General features: G+C 47.5%; 1 protein-coding gene across 1 annotated transcript in view; it reads left to right on the forward strand.

The window, feature by feature from the left end:
• CalpC (calpain C) overlaps positions 1-17,697 on the forward strand; it is a 62,978-nt gene that overhangs the window by 17,906 nt on the left and 27,375 nt on the right. Inside the window, exon 3 of the mRNA XM_084592567.1 lies at positions 2,884-3,142. Within this exon, the coding sequence (XP_084448693.1) occupies positions 2,884-3,142 (259 nt within the window). The remainder of the gene's footprint in view (positions 1-2,883; positions 3,143-17,697) is intronic.

The raw sequence follows: 17,697 nt of genomic DNA on the forward strand, positions 1-17,697 counted from the left end.
CAGACGAAGTAGTTTCCGTTCAAACAAATGCAGGTGCACGTAACAGTGACTGCCTTTCCCAACGTCTTCTCGTTACTGAAACCGCGAAAACAGATCACGCTTCCGCGTCCTATTTCGGTTTTGTTTAGGCCTTTATTTCTTAAATTCGGTCAAAATTTCACTATGAACTGAAGTTTTATGCCGCAGGGTAGTGGCGTTTGAACTTGAGATCATTGGCAACTTACTTCATTGCGAGGTTTCCTGCAAGGATAGGTGGAAGTAGAAATAAAAAGTTGAATCAAACACCCCACGACTTCACGTTAGATGCTTGTTCGTTGTTTGTTTTTGAATACCATTACTCCACGATGCACCTTACAATGAATTTAATGGCCGTATTTTATCTCCCCCTTCATTTATTTTAATCTCCTCACAATTCTTTTTCAATATTTTCCTCCTCAATTCCCTTTCCTACGCAGAGTAGCATGTCAATGAAATTTAAACGCCGGCTAAAATCTCCGTTCTTAATTAAAGGATCTCTCTCTCTCTCTCTCATGTTCATTTTCTTCAAAAACAAAAAAAAAATGCTGTCGGTTTTAATAAAATTATTGCACCTGCACTTACAGCTCACGCATGTCTGGACCATATCACATTTCGCGAGAACTCACAGGAGCTTGAACTCCAATCACAGTTAATGTAATCCAAGGTTTGACGGTGCGCCGTCTGGTCAGGTAGTAGCATGGTTGAAAATATCTAGGGTCACTGACCACTTGTCAAAAATAGTTGACGTTTCGGAGCCCCTACGGGTTACACCTACGGGTTGTGAACAAGGAACCCGAAGAGGTTCCGAAACGTCAACTATTTTTTGAAAAGTGGTCAGTGACCCTATATTTTTTCAAACACAATTAAATAACAGAAAAGGGAGTTAACACGTAAGTATGGCATTAGTGAGCTCAGCAAACCGACTTCCTTATCTTTGTCTCCTCGCCATCGTGGCCAGTGACACACATTCCTCGCACACGACCTATTCTGTCTGCGCTTCCCAGCGTTGCACACAAACTCGCCGAGACAGTGGACGGACGAGCGCGGCCAGACAGGCTGTGTTGCCGCGGCCGCCACGGCCGCCGCAGCTACCGCGCTGCCCGAGACTGAGCCGACCTCCCGCTCCGATCGGCCGAGAGTGGCTTACCGAGAAGCCGATCTAGGTTGGCCCCTCCCTGATAGACGAGCCGGGCAGCCGACAGAAGAGCGGCGTGATAGCGGTCGCCGATAAGCGTTTCTCTCCACCAGATGAGCCCGATATTGTGCGCGCTCGAATACGGAGACGGCGGGTACGCGGAGCCTCTGACACCGGGGTTCTGCACCCCTTGCACCTGCGCGTGACGAAGCTGTCGGATCGCGGAATCCGCAAACGTTTATATTCGCCTACCCAAGTGAACCCCACTTGTTCATATGTACACCCTTTGATCGTGTACATGGTGCATCACTCATCGTAGCATACGAGACGTCCATCCATTTCCCACGTTGTGTATACTCTCAGCCGTCAAACAGCAGAACAATGAATCATTGAAGGGAGCCTCTGGTAAAAACGCTGTCTCGCTATTTTTGTATTTACAGATGGCGAGTCTAGTTACGCGGGCGTCGTTCTATATGCTTCCACTAAACAAAGACGGATGAAAAGCTAAACGTTGGGAAGAACGTGACGCGGATGCGTGTCTTCGCGAAGAAAGTACGCGGTTGAAAAGCCATTATTTGGTTAACAACGCTGCATCGCCAGTGCAGTGTGGAGCGCACGCCTCGCGCGAAGTCTTTTAGATCGCGTTTTTGATGGGGCAGTCTAGGAGGTGGTATCCAAAGAAGGCAGAGCTGTGGTGCATAGTACTTCAGTTTCTTTGTTGCCTGTTCAATGCTTCGTCTTTTGTCAGTTGTGCCGGGAATAACTAAAGTACGCGTATCCAAAGAGTTACAGACGTTCCGGATGGCCCTGCGGATGTTTTTATGGAAGTTGTGCACATTCCCCCAGGAGATAAATGCCTTCAAATATAATCAGGTCTAGTTTTGTCCGTCCACACGCCCACTGCTCTCGCTCATTAGGGTATACAGTGAGGACTGTAAACACTTGCAGAACCATTGAGCACATTTCGCAGCACAAACCCGTCTACCAGCGCTGACGCCACACATAGGCTGAACAAAATCTATTTTTAATATTTAGAGAAGTATTAAGTTGTTTGTATTCGCCTCCTTCAAACAATTCACTGCCTGTAAGGTGTGAGAAATTTGTTGTGCTGTAGTTGATTACCTACATTTTATTCACAATATTGTGCTTCTAAAGTGATACTTTGACCTCCGCAGCGAACGCCGCTACAACGCGCCGCTTAAGATAAGTGCCCTCGGGTCCCCCAAGCAGGAAGTTGTATATTGAAGTGGCAGTCTACAAGACAGTGGCGTTTAAAAGAAAAGTGCGTTCTGGCCTTCTTACATTGCTTCACGGATTCAAGACGGGGCCATCAACGTTCTGCACTTTCCCCGGAAGTCATTTTGTCGAACGCTTGCTTCCTTGAGGAAAATACTGTAACAGTCGTTTAAGAACTTGCTCCCCTGATGACTCGGGCTTTCGCCGAAAGAACGTTCTTTCTTTTATCGATTCTTCCTCCCTTTAAGTAAAGTCAACGGAACAAAAAGGCTTTGGGATTACATAATAGCTCTTTGGCTCTTTTCATTCCAGAGAAATTTGTAGGCATTCCGAGTATAGTGCCTTCCTTGATTTTGCGCTTTCTTTTCTCACCTCCGTGCCTATATAGCGCGTATTTTTCCCTTTGATACTCAGTAGGGTAGTGTGTGCGTGTGTGTACAGTTTTTCTCGCCAGTGAATAACCACCCACTGAATTTCGTGATGCCGGTGCGCAGGTGACCGCTGGTTCGTGTCTTGTCTCGGGGTGCTGGCCACATGCCGCGGCCTCTTCTACCGCGTGGTTCCGGCCGACCAGGGCTTTAGCGATGCGGACGAGTACGCGGGCTTGTTCCGCTTCCGGCTCTGGTGGTGCGGCGATTGGAAGGAGGTAATCATCGACGACCGGCTACCCACTGTCAACGGCAAACTCGTCTTCGTCCAGTCTAGCCACGGTTCCCTCTTCTGGGCGGCACTACTCGAGAAGGCGTACGCCAAGTGAGTTGTCCCCTTTTACTCGCCAACCCTAGCTACGGCATTCACCTTGTAGGCGTGTGTGTGTATACCAGCGCCACATGCTGCCACACAGAATCAGCCCACGGGTAACTGAATACAGCCTCGCATTTGATAAGTTGCTCAACAAAATCCTTGGACGGCTTAGGATTTAATTATTTTGGTGTCCAACTGCAAGGACGGGACACATTAATTATTCCCATAAGGCTCGAAAACTAATATTTGCATCGCCATTGTAACGGTGAAGTTTCTGCTTTCAAATTCCGATTAATCGCTCAAACGTACTTCTAACTTCTCGTAGATCAACAATAGCCACCTCGACAAATGAATTCCACTGGACCTAGAGATTCTGTAAGTTCTCAGTTATACGAACGCTTAATGGGCCTCGGGCTAGTAAATTTTCCGACTTCATTCAGTGCTGCGGTAGACATGCCGCGTGCCTAGATCAGGGTATAGGGATGGGGCACAACCCTAGAAACGGTGACACCTTCGAGGTTAGCGATTAGCTCCTTTTCGTGATTTAGTTGTATTCATTATGAGGAAACGCTCACCTCTCGTACACGTTATTAAACATTCGGCTATAGCGTCAGAATAGCCATGCCGCGAGGGCGAGCGAATGTGCTATACGCTTCAAAGAGACGTATCTATACCGTTGTTGACGCCCCCCTGATTTCAATCTGGCAACCAGGGTCACGCAACTTTCTCTTCAAAGTAGCGCTGCAATGGGTGAAAGTCCTCGTGATAGAAGCTTACATTGTGGAAGCTTGCGATCAGCCGGGCAACGATGGAGCAGAGCACTGAGATGGCAGGGACCTCAGTAATTGGTAGGCAAACTCGTATAGAGGTTGAGATAGCGGCTTCTTTCGCTGCCCTCTTAGTGGACCCGCCAAGAGCAGGGTTAGTACATTTAAGCCACTGCGATGAGTAAACGATTTACTTGGTTGAAAGCGTGTAGAATTTTGATTGAGAGCGGCTTGTTCGGTCGAAAAGCCGTCTCCTTATAGCAGTCGGCACCGCGTGTCGGAAATAAGCGGGGGCGGCGCAAATAATATCGTATCATGATTATTTGGGGTTCTAGTGATTGACTGGATTGTGATATGTGATGACGAATTAATGAAATTGTTGTAATTAATTCATTAAATAATTAATTAAGAAATGAAAACTGAACATAAAAAAGGAGGTTGAAAGGTGCCAGAAGGCTCAGAATAAGAAGTCATTGCTTTGTGATGCTAATTATGAAAATGTAAACGGTGTAATTAATAGGTCAATTAATTAATATAAATAATTAAAAAAGAATGAAAACATATGTTCAAGGGTGTGAAACTGCTCAAAACAGAAGACCAGTGTTTGCTGATGCTAAGTACCGGTGTATATAGTTGTCCTATTTAAAAAGTCGTGTAAAATATCAGTACATGACGAGTCAAAGAACCTAATTAAAGAGTATCATCAGCTGCAGTATAAGCGCCAATCGGCGTACACTATCGCGTCATAGCGCAGCATAGGAGTCCTCCAACGTTTTTCGCTGCTCTCTGTGGGCACCTCATATAATATTCGCGGGATGGAAAACCTTAGGCGAGTGGTTGCGGCTACCGGCACAACGACCGAACGTGCGCTTTGTCCACGGCAGGTTGTCATGCTCGACAACTGCACATGAAAAGTTGCCACGGTTACAAGCAGCAGCAGTGAAACAAAACAAAAAATATATAGCTTAGAAGTATGAACAGTGCGGCTGCGTAGCCTGGCATAGACGACATCAGCTTAAAACACTCGCTTTTACACCGGACATTGCCGGAAAAGTGACCGCACACCGTGCTGTGCTAACACAAGCCTGCACATTGCATAAGCTTTTATAACCGGAAATGTAACGCTCCCGCATCCGCAGCCTAAAAATACTCCTCAACTTTCCTTGGCGATGCCACTACACGAGAAGACGTGCTCAACGAAACGAGCACGGGGACTGAACCTCTTGTTTCCTGAAAGACGCTGCCGCGTTGGCGCAGTACAATTTCCGAGCCTGACGAGGGAGGCCCAAAGAAAGCGGACGGCCAGGAAGCAAGGGTGCGCGCAGCCGAGCGTGCACACAAAGCAGGGTCCGCAGAGGCGCTCGTCAAAGGACTGCTGCCGGGCACGCGACGTGCGCAGCCCCGCCACGCCCACGCACGCATTCTGCTCGCGCAGCAAAAGAGAAAGCACTACGTTGTATTATACGAAGTGCATGCGAAGCGTGAACGCTCGCCCAGCGAAAGTCGACGCGCGCGACTTGATGCGAGGGCGCGTCCGCGAGGCGTGCGCGCTTGTTCAAAGAAGGCCTCGGCGGCGTCATTCCGGCCGCCACCCCGGCTGCGACGCTCGAGTACAGATGCTCGCCTCGACTCGTCACAAGAAAATCTCTGCACGGAGAAGGAGACCTCGTCCGCGCGGTACGACAAGGAGGGCTGAGTGTCACATCACAGAGAGCCCACGCGCTTCTCCAGCTGCGAGGGGAGCGACCAGGTTGTCCGTATCTAGTGCACAAGGACGCCGGTGCTCGATGCGCGACGATACGCACTGAACAAAGGGCCGAATAGGACGGCTTCCGTAATTTGACAACGGCTTAGGCACGGGATCGCTTTGTAGAAATCTGGAGGTCAACTACCCTGCACGAAAACTCCTCCACTCGGCCTGTTTTAGTAGCAAAAATTAGGTCCAGTGCAGGAGACCTCTGGAGTCCAAGGAGTGTTCTCGCTATTCTCCTGCGCGTTCCGGCTACGTCTCAGGATAAAGGTAGTAATGTCTGTCAAGACACTGCTTGGTAATTTTCCGAAACACTTGCCGCGCGTGACAGTGGTGATGAGAAGTGAAGCGTAGTTGTGTCAAGATCTTGCTTGCCGTGCACGTTGATGAGGGCATAAAGCTTGGAATAGGAGTCTGGAATAGGAGTTGGAATAGGAGTACGATGAGCCGAGGGCCGTGGTGGGGGAGTGTTTGCCGAGATACCTCACTTCGAGATTTTTGCAAGCCATGAAGCGCTGATGCTTTAACGCGAGTCACCAAAACGAAAACTCGAACTGCTTTGACCGATTAAAAGAAACTGCGACACTTCTCCATTGAATCCTCACTGTTAGCAGCGCGGGCCATGAACGCATTGTCCCTCTATATATAGTTCTTCGGCGAATACGCGTTCAACTGGGGCGTATCCTACAGTGCGCTAGCAGTAAGTGTTGTGCACACCATTTTTATTGCGATGAAGCAGCGGTATTTGAACCTGAACTTAAATTATTACAATACATTAGGCTGAATGTGTGTTGCCGATCTTTGTGGATGGTTAAATCACGTGGTCAGATGCGTGCATTGGTCGCACGCATCTCTCCATGGCCATTGTTCAACCCTCGCCGAAGAAAAGAGAACCTGAACGACGATGGTTCGAAATAGGAGGAAAACCTATTTCGAAAGAGGCATGGACGAATTTTACCGTGATAATCACTGAACACGCACTGTACGTATTATACCTACGCGCTCAAAAGTGTTTATTTTATGCAAAATATTCTCACTTCTGTTGTACTTTCTGTATCGGTTGTAGCAACTGCTTTATCTTTTTGGAAGCTATTCTTTCGGTATATTTCCGCTCCCGCTAGGTAGTGAGAGACCGACAGAAGACAGTATTTTCTCTACGAAGTCTCCTTCTGCGTAGTCATCCGGATTTATTGTATTGACATGCCGGCAATAGAACGAACTGGTCTGCACGTTGAAATTTCGAACACACGGCCAGCGGCGAACCGAGACCTTGCAGCCACGACACGTCCCTACAGCGCAAGCTTGTGTGACCGGAGCTGGGCATCGAGCAGCTTCGAAAGCGAAGCCCGAGGGTGGACGACGCCTTCAGGCGTCATTGCACTGCGGTTGTTAGCCGGCCGTGAAGAGGCGGACGCCGCATGCGTGTCGTCGCCTCCGCTCCCTGATGAAGAGGAAGCGGAGGACCTGGCGCCCGCCGAGGGTACCAAAGCGCGCTCGACCGTGCACCGCCGTCGCCGTCGCAGCCTGCCCGCCGCCCCGGAACGCGGCCGAGGAAGCGCGCCTTCGGTGCGATCCGTCTGGAAGGCGTCTCTGGCACGCGCGGCTTCGGCTGGTGTACCGCCACTATAACGACCGCAGTGCGGCGGTCCGGCTGTAACTTCGGGAGTTGGACAACACAATTAAGGCGAGAGCCTTTATTGCCTCATCGTTGTCATCATCAAAAGTGTTACGCTTTTGCGGCGGCTCTGATTGGTCGATTCGGGATGACGTCATGCATGGAGGTCTCGACCAATCACAGAGCACCACCACAGTATGCGCGAATGCGTGGCTTTATAGTCATATGCCAATCAATAATCAATTACTAATTAATGATCGATTAACTAATTATGTAATTACTAACTAATGAATGAATAAATAATAGTTACTAATCAGTGCAGTTACGTAATTAATTATTGATTAATAATAATGTCGCCTTATTTGGTCATATGCCAATCAATCCTCAATGAAAACTAATCACAAATTATATAATAATGACTATTTAGATAATTACTAAATAATGTCTAATTACTTAATAATTACTGATTAGTGACAGTTGCGTCGCGCACTCGGTAAAATCGCGTAGCAGAATGCCGCATTCGGGCTTTCGCCTTTCATATTTTAACCGCCAAAATGTCCGCAAATTTTTTTTAGTTTATATGGGAAGTCTTGAACCACTACATGGGCTATTAGTGGAGGGCTCCAGACTGGTTTCGATCAACTGAGGATCTTGAACTTGCACTTTGTTGCACAGGCCATGGTTTCAGTCGAAATGCGGCCACTGAGGCAGGGATTCAACGTCGCGACGTTGAGTTGAGCAGCCGATCGTAGCGGCCTCTGAGCTACCGCGGCGGGCTTTTCTCGTAATTATGTAATCTGAAATTACAGGGACCCTCGGCGGCTACAGCTGAGCGCATTCACTTTTTCCTTTTGCAAACTACCTGCTCTTCCTAGGTACTCTGCACCAAACTTATTCTTTCCGATGCAATTAATAAATAACTCGAACAATGAGCTTATATGTATAGCCGCGTTATTATACCATCCAATGTGAAAACGTCGAAGCAGTTCACTCGATCACTACTCATCGACTATGCTTTCTTTGCTTGCTCAAGAGCTACTTCCTCCTCGCCTTAGGCCCAACCTAGTAGTTTACTGCATCATTTAAAATACCGCACTGCTTTTGCTTTCACAAATTCAATGGGATATCTGTGCTGATTTTAAGTTCTAAAGCACCACTTCACGAGGTCTAACCAGCTCACCATTCCCTCAGTCGTCGAACTGTCAGGCGTTGCCAATTCGAGCTTCGCCATTGACAAGGGAGGGTCATAGCGTAAACCAACCTTCCAGAACATCTGGATTTCGAGTTAGACACGATATCCATAGGCCACGCAGGCACGTTCGTCGTACGGGGCTTTATATATCTATGTCGCTCCTGGCAACTTGGGCAGCGTGCCTGATTGCGAGAAGAGAGCGACAAAGTCATTCGCATCTACCATCTATCAGGATAAACTACGTCAAGCTATAGTGATTTCGCTCGTTATACAGGTCTCGCCGCGTCACGCTTCTGCATTCTTTTTTTACCTGATTTCCTATCAGCAGTACACCCTTTCCGTGCCCGATTCCCACGAACGGGCAACTCCCTTTTGAAGTCTGTTCTTTCTTGCTGCGAGACTGGTCTTTTCTATCCCCCCCTTCTTTCCAATTAATGCCTTGTAATTAAATTTTCTTGGTGCAGTCCCATTGATGCTTTCGTGTGGTGTTTTAGCCAATGCATGATTCCCTCCTTTCTCAGTGACATCGTGCGATGCTGATGTAGGTTCCCAGGTCGTCTTAAATTCTGGAGCACTCCGCTACGGCGTCTCTCATAGTCTGAATAGTTTTGGGACGTTGAACCCTATACAGCCAACCAAATTATTCCCAGGCGCAAGGAAGCCTGCATGGTCAGTGCTTCATCGCAACCAGAATCACCCGCGTTCACTAGCTATATATTTCTCAATGACCATATGACACAGGCAGACATTGAGGTGGGCGCATATGTTAAGCTCGCACATGTTTAGGTTTGGCTTCATGCTGGTTAGGTTAGAGGGCTTAGCCACTGTAGTCTGTGTGGGACCTGGGCTATGTTCGAACGAAACTCGATTTAACAAAGTTGTGGCGATCCGTGAATTATTTCATTAAATCGGGAATTTCGTTAAATCGAGTGAGGTACTTTTCGGTCCTATAAATTGGTACATTCGATTATAAGGTGCGGCGACACCCAAAAAGCTACTACGGCATCATACTTGCGAAGCCTTAATGCTCCCAAAATGAAATGCGGCCAGAAAAAAATGACCGACACCATTAGAGCGCAAAAACAAAAATTGTTACTCATCAAGGAGAGCCCGAGAGGAGTACAAATTTATTTTCCACCAATGAAGTCAATGACCTTTTCCTGTGCGCGCTTTGTGAGCAGTGACCGCACCAATTTCTCATAGGTCTGAAGTGCTACGTATAGCACTGTATAGGCCTAACAATTAAGCTGATCTTGAGAGAAGAATGCACTCAAAGGCACGGGGAAATATCCGCAGAAGCACAATAGTGAACGAACCACACGAAGCACGCCACACACACACACACACACACACACACACACACACACACACACACACACACACACACACACACACACACACACACACACACACACACACACACACACACACACACACACACACACACACACACACACACACACACACACACACACACACACACACACACACACACACACACACACACACACACACACACACACACACACACACACACACACACACACACACACACACACACACACACACACACACACACACACACACACACACACACACACACACACACACACACACACACACACACACACACACACACACACACACACACACACACACACACACACACACACACACACACACACACACACACACACACACACACACACACACACACACACACACACACACACACACACACACACACACACACACACACACACACACACACACACACACACACACACACACACACACACACACACACACACACACACACACACACACACACACACACACACACACACACACACACACACACACACACACACACACACACACACACACACACACACACACACACACACACACACACACACACACACACACACACACACACACACACACACACACACACACACACACACACACACACACACACACACACACACACACACACACACACACACACACACACACACACACACACACACACACACACACACACACACACACACACACACACACACACACACACACACACACACACACACACACACACACACACACACACACACACACACACACACACACACACACACACACACACACACACACACACACACACACACACACACACACACACACACACACACACACACACACACACACACACACACACACACACACACACACACACACACACACACACACACACACACACACACACACACACACACACACACACACACACACACACACACACACACACACACACACACACACACACACACACACACACACACACACACACACACACACACACACACACACACACACACACACACACACACACACACACACACACACACACACACACACACACACACACACACACACACACACACACACACACACACACACACACACACACACACACACACACACACACACACACACACACACACACACACACACACACACACACACACACACACACACACACACACACACACACACACACACACACACACACACACACACACACACACACACACACACGCACGCACGCACGCACGCACGCACGCACACACACACACACACACACACACACACACACACACACACACGCACGCACGCACGCACGCACGCACGCAAGAGAAAATAAAATAAAAAGCACGAAACAGCAATACTGTCCCTTGAAATGCGACACGAGACTTATTTACCGCTGTCGACACACCATCTGCTGACTGAACTGAACACTACACCTCTTATTTTGCGCTGCGCAGTTTGAAAAAAAAGAAAAAAAAAGGCAGGACGAAGGTGCCCCGAGCTGTTACCGTGGGCTCGCTATCAATAAATTTAGAAAGTGCTCTCTTCAAAATAGACCGGAAATAGCTCTTTCCACCTTCATTTTTCGAAGAAAAAAAAAAGGGGGGGGGGGGGGGGGGTCGTTAAATCGAGACAGATGACGGAATTGATTGCGTTATTTCGAGTTGTTCAAAGCATTGGATCCTATGGGCGTCTGAGGAGGAATTACAATATTTTCGTTAAATCGAGTTTTTACTGTATTCAAATGGGCGATTTCAGTAGGTGGAAAGGGGGATGAAGACGGTGTCACTTTGACGTTTACATCCCGGACGATGGTCGAAAAATTCCACTTGTTCTAAAGACAGTCGTCACACGCATGCACAGCTCAGAGTCATTAGTAAAAAGGGCCGCGAAGTACCGCCGGTATGGCATGCGGTCCTATCACCTTAGTGACCTCCTCACACCTCTCCCGACTAATGGCCATCAGCACCGCCACTTCTCCTTTCCTGGGTTTTAAATTTAACACCTGTGCGGCCCTCACGCCGCTTCCGAAGCGACTTCCTGTCTTTTGTTTTGTCGCCCCGACCACCTGGGAGACTGCTATCTTTTCCGCTGAACGCTCTGCAGTGTGACCACGCTCCACACCTGTGACCCTCGCACTGACTGCACAGTCTAGTTTGCCACTCGTCTTCCATTTCACCGAGTGACAGCGTCTTTGGCATACAAGTCCGCTAGCAGCTCGGTTCTTAACGCGAGGCGTCGCAATGCTGAGCAAGACAACGCGAAGAAAGTTGTAATCCCTCGGCACAATGTGCGACGACACGCGACCGCCTTTTCAACGCGGCTCCGCGACTCAACAAAACCATGTCACCATGTGCTGTATGCCTGCGTTAGGTTTTGCACGCCGTCAAAATGCGTCATGACGATGAGAGGTTTAGGGAACGGAACTATGTGTAAGCATATTGCCGCGAAACTTTGAAAACTGTATTTGTTGTTTTTTAACAGCCGCCGGCTTGCGGACTTATTACTCGGATTCTGGATCGCGTATCAGTTCTGTATTCTTTGTTAATGCTCGATGTCGCGAGACGCACCTTTATCAGTTTCATTGTAGCGCAACATTCACCGAGATCTGTCTCGAAGATTCTGGCCACTCGTGTGTCTTTCTACAATGTTCCAGCTTGTGCTGGTAGCAGTTGCGACGTTATCTAGATTGTTCTGAGCAGCCTTTAAATTGAGCGTTGACGAGAGCGACGGGCATTCTTTGTTAGACGATCGGCGAGCACATTCGGTGCTATCGCCGCCGCCGAGTTGCTTAGTTCTTTTGCGGGCGCAGGTCAGCCCAATAAAGAGTTTCAGTACCATCAGTTTTTGTTTGTTTTTCTTTTTTTGACTGACTGTGTACTACTATCAGCGTTATTATATTGAATGCATACCGCTGTGACTGCCGTTGCCCGCCCACAAGCGCTTGCGCTTCTGCGGGCACCCGCTATTTTTTTGCATGTATATTTCTCGCAATAAAGTTCATGTATGTATGTATGTATGTATGTATGTATGTATGTATGTATGTATGTATGTATGTATGTATGTATGTATGTATGTATGTATGTATGTATGTATGTATGTATGTATGTATGTATGTATGTATGTATGTATGTATGTATGTATGTATGTATGTATGTATGTATGTATGTATGTATGTATGTATGTATGTATGTATGTATGTATGTATGTATGTATGTATGTATGTATGTATGTATGTATGTATGTATGTATGTATGTATGTATGTATGTATGTATGTATGTATGTATGTATGTATGTATGTATGTATGTATGTATGTATGTATGTATGTATGTATCAAGCCCTTTTGGTGTCTACGGCCTTGTCACCACTACGTGACAATATGGAGTGTGTAAGCTCGCAATGTCCAGTGAGAGCTTGCCTGTTCAAAGGATAATGAACCTTACACGTAGTGAAAGCAATGTATGTCTAGTTCAACCTTTGAACAAGTCACGCTGTTTTCCTCTTTTTTTTTTCTCCATTGTTTCGTCATATAAGACTGCAAGGAACTGAACTAAGGCACAAGTTTCGAGCCTGGCATAGCCATGCCTTTTCCGCTGTTCCACTGAGAAACATTAAGGTGCGATAAAATGGTTCGATAAGAAGGAACCGCGGTTTACTTTTTTTTTTCTTTTTTCACTCTGAAATCGGTTACTATGCAAGCTTTATTCTAATTGCGATTTTCTCCCACTCAGCAATCTATTCCAAATCTGATCATATTAAAATTTCAATTAAATCACATTGCTCTCTATTCGAGCTTGTATTTTATTCCTGATGTCATTTATAAATCATTTATTTTACTCATTTTGCTGAGTCATTCACTTTCATTTTTATTTCTGCGGAGTCATGCCTATTTTGAGCTCTGCTTCCCCTCCTTCCACAAGTGGAAAGAAGATTGGTGAAAGGGTTGCCAGACGGAGAGAGCAATATTTCTCTAAACGATACTTGCCGCTGCTGCGGGTGAAGGATTCAAGCAGACGCCCATGCCGCACACTTTTTGTCTTTACGGCATTCATAACTCTGTCGCAGTAATATAAATTAAGGGAAGTCCAAGCAAGTAGCGGAAGCAAGAAATGTATCTAGACGCGCACGAAATTTTAATTCTGAAATGCGATCCCTGTTTATTTTCGTTCGCTGTGGCTCTTTCCTTTTTTTTTTTTTTCTTCTGGGGTGAAACCGATGTCTAACTTCTGTCAGCTCTTTTCTGGAATTCAGAGCGCTCTTTGTCTTAATTATAGCGTTGACTACATTTCGTGTAGCTATCAATGTTAACAAGATTCCGTATTGTTCGCTTTAATGTGGTTGCGTTAGGATTTCATGAATTCGAAAACTCATTTCGAGTGCTGTGAATTCGAAACCCCACCTGCTAACAACGGCAGGTGGAAAGACGGCAATACCACTCTTCACTTGAAAGCGAGAAAAGAGAGACGCCGGGCTAGGAACGACTTAGCAAAACGAACGAAAGAAGCGAATACTAGCAGAAGAGTAATTTGAAGTCTCAGTCGATATTGTCGACCATAAACCCTTACTGCTCATTGGAGGGTCAAATTTTAAAGATAAAGCTCAGCTACTTTGGTCATCTGATGAGAAGAGAGGAGTCGCTGGAGAAAGATTTGATGTTGGGAAAGGTTGAGGGTCGCCGGAGAAGGGGTAGGCAGCGAACGCGATGGTTAGATGGCATCCTCGAGGCACTGCAGATGAAGTTATGTGATGTTAAGAAGATAGTGAGAGACCGGAAAGCGTGGCGTGACATGGTCCATAGGGTCACGAAGAGTCGGACACGACTGAACGCCTGAACTGAACTGAATTTGAAGTCACAAATGATATATATTGGCGAGTAAAAAAAAAAAAGAAAAACAAAACCGTCTATCGCATATTTTCCGTATCTGTCCGACTGACCATCCCAAATTTTGTAGAAAAAAAAAAATAATAGCGTGCTTGATAAACACTATTTTATAACTCGTATTTCGTGCAGAATATAATGAAAAGATTACATATGATTAACATGGTTACACCGGCAAATCGAGCAAAAGCACAGTCCACTAAGCACATTTATGTTGGTCAATTTTCAGGTTACCTTGTCCAGATTAGGGAGCGGCCATCGAACTGGACGTGGCCTATGATATTTAGCTATCAGTTATAGTCAAATTTGGCCGAGGTCAATTTTCGCGTGTTCCGGGCTAAATTTTGGTGGTGGCTTGGACTAAAATCGTATTAGTCATGCCCACCTATTTTTTGGTAGAAACAGTGCTAAAACACAATAGACAGACATGAGGACTGTAAGGGCGCTTTCCCATGCAGGGTTATCAATGGCAATCAGCAAACCGACACGGAGATCGACTTTTGCATCAGCAGAGTTGTCGCTCTAAAAACATAATTCTCAGCGTATTCTGTACGTAAGCGCCACCGCTTGGCATTGTTATTGTTGCGCACCGATTGTGCCTGCAATGTGTCTTTGTACCCCAAGTGCCGAAATGTGTTTTATGCATGCCATCAGCTATACATTACGATTGATTCCACTCATAATGCTGCTGAAGACACTAGCACGTACAGTCCTTGTCAAAAGTGTAGAGCCCAGGGGCTCTGCTTCTGAGCCACTTCTTGCGATTTGCAATGTATTTCCAGTATTCCAAATCTCTTGATGGCAAGGAGATTTTTTGTCCTACCCTCTCCAATGGGAAGGACCTCTATGGATGGATGGATGGATGGAATATAGGAGCGTCCTCTTTGAAACGGGGTGGTCCACTTTTGCTAAATCAGCGCCACTACACGGCTGAGAAGCAGACCCCTTGGGCTGTACAGTTTTGACAAAGGCTATACCTTCGTTGCAATTTGAAGCGATACGAATGACAATAAACTGGAATAAAGATAAGGTTCAATGTATAACACTTCAGTTCCCGGTGGATATTGGAACGGAATGGGAATTTCCGAGACAGCTGCGCGGTGACGGCACGACATTTCTCGGAGCTGTCAAGGCTGCACGAAACCGCGAACTATCTTCGCGGCAGCACTGCGCACCCCTTTGTCCACAGGGAGCCGTGCACGGTCAGACCACGCGCGGGAACGATGCATGCAGCGAAGAAGGGGTCCCGTTTCAAGAATCAGGGTCAGCTCGTTGGCCGCGCGGCGTTTTATAGTGGAGCACCCTCGCCGCGTGGAGCCATAGATCTATATGAGCACGCCCGAAGCGTCGGAGGAGCTTCGCGGCTGACCTCGTTCGGTCTGCGAGGAAAAGCCGCGATATACGAGCGCGCGCACCTGCTGCTGCCTCTCCGGCGAACTGCTCTTTCCGAAGCGCCCGAGTTCGTGGGAAGGGCCGGGCACGCTAGCCACCTCGTCCTTGTTTTGCTACGCCTTCCCTGCGCCGTCTTCGCCTCACCTTGACCTTCGAGCACGCGCGATCTTCGGCTGCTTCTAATTAGATCCGATCTCTCGGCTTTTTTTTTTCTCCCTTCGAACGCGCTCGCTTCTCTTCGGGTGCGTGGAAATCGTTCTAACGGTGGTGCAGCCGCTGTTTGTTACATTCCGCCCTATTTCACTCGATGCGAGGGCCTTCTTCTGGCGGTCGAAAGTTCGAACAGCCAGCGGCGCGGAGTGCCGCCGAGATGGGGTCAAAAGGGAAAACGTCTCCGGATAAGCACAACGCAGAACGCTGGCCAACGTGTTTGCCGACGAAACGGCGACACACCTTCCCAGGCGCCCTCAGCGGCCCAACTTCCATTTTCCTTCTTCTGTAGCGACCATGTCGTTCTTCTTATTTCTTCGTACCATCTTGGAACGATTGTGTCCAGAAGACCCGTTGTTGGATGAAGGAGTTTTGCATTCGCGTGCCCGCTGTTCCACGAAGCGAAGATGCCTGTGCGAGAAAAAGTAAAAAATAAAGAGGGAACGGAACGTGATCCTTTCGCGCAGTAAACACCAGCTTCGAGCTACACGTTCGCAGTCGGCGGGCGTGTGAATGCGTGGTAGAGCAGCGCAGCACGCGCTCTTATCGCTTGCTTGGCATTCAATCTCACCATCAGCGGTACGGCTTCCACTTTTGGCGCAAGTATCGGCTTGCCGTCGCCGAGAACAACGACCTTTCGCGCATTTGGCAGAGACGCAGTTGTTGGACTGCTTTCTGTAGTTTCTTGAATGGCAGCACTGGGTAAAAGTTACGTGTTGTCTCGAATTTTATCTCCTCTTGCGCTTTCTCTCTTCACGCGAGCAAATGCATTAGCCGACTGGGAACAGTGCCGTACGGTTTAACCCCAGATGTCTTACGTTGAAGGCAAGCCGCTTGGCCATACTTGAGGTAGTGCGTGTTGCGACATTTACCGACTCTCTCGTGAATACTAAGAAGTCTAAAGATAAAGCAGCATGGTGGAGCGTGTCTCTTCTCGCAAGTACGAGGTCTAGAAAAAACTGTACCGTTTCTTACACTATAAAAAGTTAGCGACCAAGGGCGGTAATGCCTCAGGATCCTTTCAAAGCAATCGCGTTTATCTGTGTTCTAACACACGTTTTACCCAGTGCTCTTCACTCTTTTCGGGGCCATAGTCAGAAGGCCATCTGAAAGATGGCCTACAGCTGCTGTATACTGTTTACAACGTTTTTTTTTCTCCTTTCAAGTAAGGCTTAAGCTTTATGAATGGTTAGAAGCCAGGCGGATAAATATCCGGGCCGCAGAAATCTTGCACATCTGGCGGTAGTGAATCGTCGGCAAGACATCTTGCACGAGACGCGACAATGCGCGTTCCTGGCTACCCTGCTAGCCTCCGCACTTCTTTAACCTCAGTCATTTTCACTGTTGTGAGGCACTGAAGAAGCACAGCATCTTATAAAGGTTGTT

Source organism: Amblyomma maculatum, chromosome 2 (genome assembly GCF_055883805.1).
Source record: "Amblyomma maculatum isolate TAMU_Amacu chromosome 2, ASM5588380v1, whole genome shotgun sequence".
Lineage (NCBI taxonomy): Eukaryota > Metazoa > Arthropoda > Arachnida > Ixodida > Ixodidae > Amblyomma > Amblyomma maculatum.